Source organism: Corapipo altera, unplaced genomic scaffold (assembly GCF_003945725.1).
Source record: "Corapipo altera isolate COAL_440 unplaced genomic scaffold, ASM394572v1 57, whole genome shotgun sequence".
NCBI classification, from domain to species: Eukaryota; Metazoa; Chordata; class Aves; order Passeriformes; family Pipridae; genus Corapipo; species Corapipo altera.
The window spans coordinates 3,413,550-3,423,900 of record NW_020884905.1 but is presented as its reverse complement, the minus strand read 5'-3'; the positions used below and the strand labels follow the sequence as shown (position 1 = coordinate 3,423,900).

The window sequence follows — 10,351 nt, the reverse complement described above, 5'->3', positions numbered from 1 at the left end:
CGGACACGGCCCGGCCCGCGCCGCGCGCAGGCGCACTGGGCGCGCAGCCGCTGCGAGGGGCCGCCGCGGCCCCCGCAGCCCCCGGGCCGGGAACGGGAAGGGAAGGGACGGGAAGGGGCGGCGGCTCCGGCTCTGCCCCGCCGGGCTCCCCGCGGAACGCACCGGCGCTGCTCTCGGGGGCTGCCACGGGGCCCCGGTGCTGGAAGGCCGGGCGGCGAGCTGTCCCCGCACCGTGCAGGTGTCACCGCTGCCGCACCGGCACGGCCCCCGGCCGTCAGCCGAGCCCCCGCCCGGCCCCCGGTCGCGGCATCCGAACCCCCGCCCCGAGCTCGCCCCTCACGGCAGCGGCGTGAACACGGAGCTGCCGCCACACGAGGCGAGGACGCGAAGCCCCTGCTCCGCGAAGAGTTGGGTTTTTTTGGTGTAATTAGAGCGTCTGCCCAGGGATTTTCATAACGCGTTCTCTGCGTTGGAAGCTGCCCACAGTAACGCGTTCTCCGGGAGCACCACGCAGCCTCGGGCTACATGGGCCCTTCCCCACGCACATTTGTCAGACACGTTTCAGCCAGATGCCGATTAGGTTACGCAAACAGTTGAGACACTGTCTGCCCGGCGCAGCTTCCCGTCTAATAATGAGCCCATTTGCCATTGTCCTTCTACAATGAGTAGAGGCTCCTAGACAAAACCATACAGAAATTTTCATTTGGAAGAATTCTAATAAAATCTTAAATAATTTTCATTTTAAAAAATATAAAAGTAATTCCAGGACACATACGGCTCTCCATACTACTGCTTTATAACACAAATATGCAAAGAATACACTCTTAAAAAAAACAATAAGCAGCAGTAGCAGGAATAGGTTATAGGTAGGCCTTCAGCATAACTCTTTTGCGTGGAAATAAGGCTGTCACTGCTGTGAGTACAGCAAAAAAAAGTACAATTCCTACAAGTGACCACGGGTCAGACCAGTCACAGACAACAGCATTTCTGCCTTAAGTCCTCTGCAGACAAACAGGGACAGGGGCCCTGGTTCCAGGAGGTGCTGATAAAGTACTGGTTTCGTCAGATAAAGAGACTTACAAATACAAGAGACTGCTCTAAAAACCTGCCTGATACCTTGCTCTCCAGAACTCAGGTAAGTAAAAATAACACATAAAATATGACAGAAATTAAGAAATAACATCGGGAGTGCGGGGGGAAAAAAGAGTGTATACCTTTTTCTTATCAATGTGTTATCAGTTTAAAGTACTTCATTAAAGCATTGAAAATACTGGCTTTTATTTCAACACGTTCAGAGCCTCTATGAACAGCAGCCACCCTTTCAACAAACATTGTCACTAAAGGCCAGAGGAGCAATTCACCCTGAATTTGTAAGAGATTCTGGGGTGGGGCTAATAAGCTCAGCTGGAGCCTCTGTTTTGCAGGGTGACAATGAGCAAGAAAGTGTGTGGGTGTGATGGGTTAACAGGCTGATTTTTGTCATGGTGAGCCATTTTAGGAGTAAAAGGTCTTCTTAGAGAGAAGAAGAAATTGATTTTTTCTTTTTACTTGTTTAACAACAAGATTAATGGAGTCTTGCTTATGATACCATTGACTATGAGACATTGGTCACGGAAGCAATTGCCTAGCAGTGGCCAGCAGACCCTTATTGGAGAGCATGAATTTATATGCCAGAGAATAGCTAAGACAGTGTGCTCCCCTAGAGATATTTCATGTACAAACTGAAAAGCATGCAGAATTCTGAGCTTTCTAAAATTCATTCTTAGATCACAGAATTATTTTTCATAAATGACCTCCAAGATCATCAAGCCCAATCTTTGACTGATGAACACCTTGTCAACTAGACCGTGTCTAGTCATCCAGTCATTTCTTGAACACCTCAAGGGATGGTGACTCCATTCATGGTAGGAACCATGCTGGTACTTGCCTGATGTAGAAAACATTATTTCTTCAATTATCTTGGTTATTTATATCATATTAAAAACTTTTTAAAATATTGGTCTATGTATAACTAGTGAGATGGGTTCTTGGGTTTTTTTAAGTAAAATGAATGAGGATAACCAGATAAATACATCAAGAAAAAAGATGCATTATTGTCTGACAATGTCAAGAAATCTGATGCCACTTGACCTGTTCGGTACAGTGTGTATATATATACATATATGTGTATATAAGCATATGTTCAATTCTTGCTTTAATTCATCAAATATCAGTAATCCCAAGCATCTATAATTTATTGTAAGAACAGCATTCAACTGGGTTTCTGGTTTGTTTAATTACTTACTGTTTTATCAGTTGTGAGAATTTTCCGTAGAAAATGAAGGGAATTAAAATCCTATCATATTTCCATAATTGGTGATTTTTTTAAGATCAAATTTATGTATTTTTTTCATTTACAAACCCCTTTGCTGTGATATATCCCAGGCTAATAACTGCTTAGGTAGTTAACAAAAGGAGACTTGCAAGTGATCATGCATTACACGTAGGTGTTAGATGACAGCAAAATTATTTTTTTCCTTAGAATTGTATTTCTCTGATATCACAGAATCACAGAATCAATTAAGTTGGAAAAGAGTCCAACTGAGACCATCGAGTCCAACCTTTGACTGAACACCACCGTATTAACTAGACCATGGCACCGAGTGCTACATCCAGTCTTTCCTTGAACACCTCCAGGGACAGTGACTCCACCACCTCCCTGGGAAGCCCATTCCAATGTCTAATCACCCCTTCTGTGAAGAAATTTCTCCCGATGTCCAACTTAAACCTCCCCTCGCTCAGCTTAAGACTGTGATCTCTCGTCGTGTCGCTGGTTGCCTGGGAGAAGAGGCCCATCCCCGCTCTTTACAGGTACTTGTAGAGAGCGATAAGGTCAACCCTGAGCCTCCTCCAGCCTAAACATCCCCAGCTCCGTCAGCCGCTCCTTGTTGGACTTACCCTCCAGACCCTTCACCACCTTCGGTGCCCATCTCTAGACCCGCTCAGCACCTCGATGTCTTTCTTGAAGAGGGGGAAGCAGCAGTGGCGGCAGTACTCGGGGTGTGGCCGCAGCAGTGCCGAGCGCAGGGGGATGCGCCCCAAGGAATGCCGCGGTGCCGCGGGAGCGCCGCCGGTGCGCGAGGCCCGTTCCCGGGCTGCCCGCGGGCGCTGCCCGGACCGCGCGCGGCGGCTCCTCCGGGCCGGCAGGGGGCAGCAGGGCTCGCGCGGCGCCCCGCCCCGCCGGGCAGGGAGGAGCTGCGGCTGCGCGGGACCTGCGGCCTTTCCCCCGTTGCTGCGGAGCGCAGTTGTCGTGCGGAGCGGGCCCCGGCCTGGTGGGACCGGACAGTGCCTGGCACGATGGTCAGTACTGGCCCCGCGGGGCTTAGAGGAGTCCGGGAGGGCTGCGTTCGCCGCCCGGCACCCGCCGCGCCGTCCCGCCCGGCCGGATGGAGCCCGATTGCGCCGGGCCCGGGGCGGCTGCCGGCGTGGCAATGGCTGCCATTGCTGGGGCTGCGCCGCGGGCGGCTGCGAGCGGCTCTAGCGGGGCACGGCCCGGCCCCGGCACCAGCGGCGCTGTCGCCCTGGGCCGCGTTCGGCCGGGTTCCGCCGGCTCGGGGCGGCGGCGCTGGGTCGGGTGCGGGCCGCGGGGGGAGGCTCCGGGGCAGAACGCGCCCGAGAAGTCACTGGCTGAGCGCGAGTGACAGGAAATGACCACGGTCACTGCTCCGGTCCGTGCAGAAAGGCCTCCAGTTGACAAATACCCTGTTTGCTTTTCTCCTGTACGAAGTTATGGGGATAAGTATGCATTAGTTCCTGTGGGAGGGGCAGAATTTATGGGATTTGATCTGTTGTGGTTTTTTCCCCCATTTAATTTTTATGACGCTTTTTATCTAAATGTATAAGAAAACCCGTTTTATTCCGGATTGCACCACGGTTTTATTCATAGCACGTTTAGTTGGATGGTCTTGGCTTATGTGGTTATATGTTAATAACATCTAGTTATATTTCTTATCCAAGGGGTTTGTGAAAGTTGTCAAGAATAAGGCGTACTTCAAGAGATACCAAGTGAAATTCAGGAGAAGGAGAGGTATTAAATTTCCTGTAACATATAATTAAACATCATTGATGTTTAGTCTTACTTTGTTCACACGTTTTTCCACACTGCAACTCTTGCTTTTTCAGAGGGAAAAACTGACTACTATGCCCGCAAACGTTTGGTAATTCAGGATAAAAACAAGTACAACACTCCTAAGTACAGGATGATTGTGCGTGTTACCAACAGAGACATCATTTGCCAGGTAAGGCCTGCGGTGCTTCCTGCCTGCTCACTGGCCTTCCCAGGGAGAACAGGAGGGGGGATGGTTGGAGCAGCTGGGGATTTTTAGGCTGGATCTGAGAAGTTTTTGTATTGTAACATAGTTCCTTAGAGGAGAACAATCTTGAATGTTGTCACAACTTCAACAGTAAATTATGTTCATCATAGAAAAGAAGTTTTATTAGTGTTAACATTCTTCTGTGAGGTTATTTGCAATATAAGATTGTTCTGCTTTAATGATGCTATAATAAGTAGCAAATTTTAGGAAGAGGGAAGATTTCTCTGGGGTTTTTTTCTGCTATGTAAAGGGCTTCAAAAAGAGGCCTTTTTGCTTGGCTGAAGACAACCAAGTTGACAGGGTGACTTGTCAACCTTCATTGGCTATTGTGTTGTATCTGAAGCTGCCTTCTCTTTTGATAGTTTTATTTCCATGATGTTATGTGGGTCATATGAAGCAGCAAGGCCTTATGATGGCTTTCCTGTGAGATTAAAGGATACTGGTAAATAAGAATAGTAAGCTTTTTTTGTGTTTATGAAGTATGCGGTTGTGTCTTGCGTCATATGCTGTTTCTCACTGGGCTCACTTTCTTGTTTCATTTTCAGAATGTTTTGACTAATTTTGAAGTTAAAAACTTAGGCATGTTTGTTGTATCAGGAATATATGTTGTTAAGCTCAAAAAAGAGGCAGCTGGAAAAATATAAGTGTTGATCCTTCATAGAAAGATTAGCTGTTGAGAATAGTCAGTTCAGTCATTGACAAGGTTATTTAATCTTTGAAACTCAAAACAAAAATCAGTGGCAGGTGCTTGCATCTGACTGATAGTGCCTTTCCAGTATGTAGGAATCCTGCAAAAAGGGGACAACTTTTGGATGTAGAAAGGAGGTGTGGGAGTCATCAGAAACATACGTGATAGTACTGCTGTCTCACGGGAGACCCCTGAGATGATGATAGTCTCAGACCCATTAATAAAATCATTCCATAAGGTTAGTAACAGTGTTGTCACAAACTCTGTATCACATGCTTTTTGCATTTTTCTGAGGTGTGCCAGAAAGTGGGAGAGAATTCACCCACATCTGTAATGATTCTCTGAAAAGTTGATTTTGTAGGCAGTTTCATGGTGTCTTGACCTATGTGGAGAGGTAATTACATATACGTTTTCACTGTCCTAATACAGATTTGAATTCTTTGTGTACTTACTTGAGGAGTTGATTCTTCCTTTAACAAAAAAACCAACCAACCAAAAAATCACAAGGAAAAAAACCCAAACAAACCCTCAGCAAACCAAAACACCACACTCCCTTGAGCTTGCGTGCAGAGGTTGGCTGTGAGCTGCACACCTCCATACAGTATTCCTGTTGGCTTAAGTAGATGCCAAAGGAACAATAAATGGAGCCTGGAATTGTCAGAACACTAATGTTTGTTTTGTTTTTGTCAGATTGCCTATGCCAGGATTGAAGGCGACATGATTGTCTGTGCTGCTTATGCCCACGAGCTGCCAAAGTACGGCGTGAAGGTTGGCCTGACCAACTACGCAGCCGCCTACTGCACAGGCCTGCTCCTGGCACGCAGGGTACGTACTGTCATGGCACCTGCAGGTGGCTGCTCTTGTTTTTCTGGTTCTCTTATGAAAGGGAAAGCCCACTTCATCTGTGGGTTTCTCAAAATAATAACTTTTGCTCTTTACCATATAGATTTGATGGCCTCTCGTGACTGTCAAATCACAGAAGTATGACAGCACACAGTTTCAGCTCCAGCAGCCCACTTTTAAGTCTCAGCCCCTAAGTTTGGTGGAGGGAGGGAGTCTAGATGAAAACGTAAGAAATGTTGCTTAAAGAGTTTGAAAACATGTAAACTGCATCCATCCATTTCCTACATGAGCTCATGAATAAGTCTTTAAGTTCACCAGTGTGCCTGTTGGAACTGTAGGTTGAAGCATAACAGACATTCTTACAGTGGTGATAGTTAGAAAGCTTTCTGTAAAGAAATTTGTTAAAAACACGATTCTACTGCAAATTCACATTTTAAGGTGGTGTTGACTCTACCTTCTGTCAACTAATGGGAAGAATTTCAGAAGTGCCTTTCCTTTCCCCACAGCTTCTGAATAAATTTGGCCTCGATAAGATCTACGAAGGCCAAGTTGAAGTCACTGGTGATGAATACAACGTGGAAAGTGTGGATGGCAAGCCTGGTGCTTTTACATGTTACCTGGATGCAGGTCTTGCCAGAACTACCACTGGAAACAAAGTCTTTGGTGCTCTGAAGGGTGCAGTGGATGGTGGTCTGTCCATCCCTCATAGGTAATCTCCGTTTGGAAGAATTTCTTTAGGGCTAACCTGAGATGCTTTACATGTATATGACAGTCTGCTTATACTAAAGTGCTATTAACACTTTATGTTAATAATTTTGTTCTGACCTGGTAATGATTATGTAGCCTAGGTACTGGGTTGGTGGTTTTTTTGTTGGTTATTTTTTAATCCACAAGTGCAATTCTGATATTGCTGCTGGGAATCTCAAAACTGTTGCTGAGAAACTTTCAGACATTTGATTCTGCTAAAAGTCAAGTGACCGAATACATTTATGTAAATATCCTTTAGAGTTCTGTTAAGTCTTTACCAAACTGTGTGTAGGTATTCATTTCACCATGAAAACCTGTGCATTCCAGGTATGTTGCTGCAGTTGTCAGTACAGTAGTAAGCCTGAGCAGTCCACCTGCATTTAAAATTATCACATATTACAGCTGACTGCTGCTTTCTGCTGGCAGCAGCAGGGGAAAGAAAATCCTGAGATCTCTTATGTATTTTCCTCCCCTCTCCCATGCTGTCCTATTTTTGACTAACTGTCCAGTTTTTCTGACTTGGCTGCTACATGATGACACTCGCAATGACTGAACACTCTGTAGTTGGTCCATGGTGTGTGTGTGATGTACTGCAGTGTTTCAAGACGGGACTGATGGCAGCTGAGATGAACTTAAAACTTTTGCTTATTTTTAATTAGAGGGTCCTATCCCTCAGTTATCTGTAGGAGAATCTGATGTACCAATAATTTGTGTGGATCTTAGCCTCTGAATTAGAGCATTTGGCAGTGTCTTAATTTGACTGTAACTGCTGTTCCACAGTACCAAACGTTTCCCTGGCTATGACTCGGAAAGCAAAGAATTCAATGCGGAGGTTCACCGCAAGCACATCATGGGCCAAAATGTTGCAGATTATATGCGTTACCTGATGGAGGAGGACGAGGACGCTTACAAGAAACAGTTCTCCCAGTACATAAAGAACAATGTAACACCTGATGGGGTAAGATTTACCTAGCTGATCTTGTGCATTAATAGAGATGCCAGTAAGTCTTGTGTAGGGCCTTTTGTAGTAATGCAAGTAAGTTTGGTATGTAAAATTATGTGATTCATGCTGTATGTTATCTGTGGAAAGAAACTATTTTTTCCTTCATTAAGGGCTCTGTAATATATCATAGAACTTTCAAAAGTGGGGCCATTTTTCCTGCTGTGAAGCTTAACATTCTGCCTATAAATCCAAGCTTACAGGATTGCATTCTGTGCTGGACCACTTCCCCTCATCCCCAATACAGACATTAACTTGGAAGTTTCTGTACATGCTATCCACTCAATCCTTATCCTGCACCACAGCCTGTCATTTCTGCAGCTGTAGCAATTGCACTGTCAGCATGTGGTTCCGTGTCAAATCTGTGTTAGGATTTGTTTGACCCTATAGGTAGTTCTGTGTTCCAGGTGAACACAGAATAGCCCAAGCTAGCTGTGTTGTAGGAGCTAGCATTTCATGAACCTACAGAGTCTAATACATTTTATTTTAGTACTGCTTTAAATTTTAGTGTTTTGTGCAAAACACTGGAAGATATGTAAGAATACAGAGGTGCTTCTTCCACTTGTTCCAAGTATTAAGCTCCTTTCAGATGCTTGTCCAGCTTCCTGTAATAGTCTTGCTTGGTTTTCCTCGTAAGTGGTCCTGGAGCTTTAAAACATATGTTCCTAGAAAGTTTCTCACAGCTGAGATCTAGTGGTCTTAATTAACCACCAGCAAAGGTATTCTTAAAATTTGTGCCATTATGGAGCCAGAGTTGTCTTTGGGACGGAGCAGCATTACTGCATGCCTGGGGACAATGCAGGCACTACCATGGTTCTTGCGAGACTTGTAAAAGCAGCTACAGCTTCACAACTTCTGCCTTTTATTAAGCAGCTTTGCAGTGGGTACTGCAGTAAGGTCTGAAAAGTGATAAGATTACATGTCTGGTGCCAGAGTTTGTGTGAAGTATTTTTTTATTAACTAAACGTGAAGCATTTTATTCTAGGTAGAATAACTTTCTGGCTTGCCTTTTAATTGAAATCTGGGGAAGCTGCAGCACTGAAAGTAGGCTTCAGCAACTGCAAGATGCCAGTCTGTAGTTATGAGACTTCTTAGTTCTGTAGGGAACTAAGGCCCTAGAGTAACTAACTGTCAAATAAGGATAAAATTACTTTCTCTGTTAAATGCCCTGAGTTTGGGTTTGGAGATTTAAATTTAACATAGTGACAGCAGGAATTTCTTAATGCTGTGGCAGTTCTTTTCTGTATGAAGGAAGTGTTTTAAAGGTAACCATGCCAAATTACAAGCTGTATTGTGATGAAACTGGTTTCTAGTGCATGCTCAGCTAGGGATGTCTTGGATTTTTAATATCCAACAGCTGGACCATTTTGGTGACTTTAAATTTTAATTTCTTTTCTTTTTTCTTTTTAAGATGGAAGAAATGTATAAAAAAGCCCATGCTGCTATACGGGATAATCCAGTCCATGAAAAGAAACCCAAGAGAGAAGTCAAGAAAAAGAGGTAAAACTCATTCTCTTTAACATCCATGTGACTTTTCAGTTGAGGATATTTTAGTTACAGTAAAACAAGTAATGCAATTCACATAGCAGTTGTGTCAAAATTCACATTGTAGATCAGATTAAGATAAAAGCAGTTCTGTATAACTTAGGAGTTAACTTTAGCAGTAGGAATCTGAAATTCAAGAGCAAAAAAATTCCAAGTGAAGCATGCATGTGGCCTGAATAGCTGGAACTCTGAGGTGTGTATCTTCAGGTCTTAGTGTTTTCAGTGGGAAAGCTGCTTCTCTTCAGCTGAGAGCACTACGTTGTCAGTACTAAATTATTTTCATTGTTCAGGGGTGTGGGAGAAAAGAAATCAAGGCACAGCTATTGCATTGGGCTGATAATGTCTATACAAAAGAGTACAGGGTTTACCTCTTGAGAAATCAAACTGTCCAACTTTTTGTGGTGCTCTAACTGCAGCCTTAACTCATTGCAAGAAAATAAAACATGTTACAGAAGTGGGCATACATACATTTTTCCGTCACACTCTTAATCACAGTTGTGGTGCACTACAGGCTTCTTGGCCACCTTTTTGCTTATTTCTGCCTTGACTATATCGTACCCTGTGCTTACACTGCAGATGGAACTGTCCCAAGATGTCCCTCGCCCAGAAGAAAGACCGTGTTGCTCAGAAGAAGGCCAGCTTCCTCCGGGCCCAGGAGCGCAGAACTGATAGTTAAGACAACTTCCACAGTTTTCTGCGAAGCTTTGGAAAAAGCGGGAATAAATTTATCAAAGAAGCAACAGTGTAAGACTGGCTTATTTATATAGTTTATAAAAAGAGACAATATTTTTTATTATCTAGATATTTTGTACCTGAAAGGGTTTTTTTCTCCCTCTCAAAGTACTATGTGAATTGAATTTTCACTGCGAAGAGAGGTGATAAGACTTCAAAGACCAAGGTTGCAGCATTAGAATTACTCCTATAAGAAGGGGAAATCAATTTTATTAATCTTTGGCATGGTGAGTATCAAAGACGAGGTATAAGAGTTTGCTGCTTCTAACTAGAAAAAGATTTTAACATTTTAAAAAGGGCTTTACACGTCCTTCACAATTTTTCTTTCAGCATAACGTTAGGTGGCGGTCTGGATGTAGCTTAGGAAAAGAACAAGAGTAGTCAAAATAGGTTCTAAAGCCTCTGCCCACAGGTAACCTTAGGCTTTCAGGCACTTCACACACT

General features: G+C 44.3%; 2 protein-coding genes and 1 non-coding gene across 4 annotated transcripts in view; 2 read left to right on the top strand and 1 right to left on the bottom strand.

Moving 5' to 3' along the window:
• Window positions 1–3,112, bottom strand: part of EVI5 (ecotropic viral integration site 5) — a 76,788-nt gene extending 73,676 nt beyond the window's left edge. For both annotated transcript variants that reach the window (XM_027651506.1, XM_027651507.1), the window contains exon 1: window positions 2,938–3,112. The gene's annotated coding sequence lies outside the window, so the exon portion shown is untranslated. The remainder of the gene's footprint in view (window positions 1–2,937) is intronic.
• Window positions 3,113–3,210: 98 nt separating this feature from the next.
• RPL5 (ribosomal protein L5) lies at window positions 3,211–9,915 on the top strand. Its single transcript, XM_027651527.1, has 8 exons — window positions 3,211–3,339; window positions 3,997–4,066; window positions 4,162–4,277; window positions 5,731–5,865; window positions 6,390–6,592; window positions 7,411–7,588; window positions 9,042–9,130; window positions 9,752–9,915. The coding sequence occupies exons 1-8, from the start codon at window positions 3,337–3,339 to the stop codon at window positions 9,849–9,851; spliced, it is 894 nt and encodes a 297-aa protein (XP_027507328.1). The 5' UTR covers window positions 3,211–3,336; the 3' UTR covers window positions 9,852–9,915.
• On the top strand, window positions 7,156–7,252 carry LOC113951180. Its single transcript, XR_003529077.1, has one exon. It is a non-coding gene; the product is annotated as a small nucleolar RNA SNORD21 (small nucleolar RNA).
• Window positions 9,916–10,351: the final 436 nt, after the last annotated feature.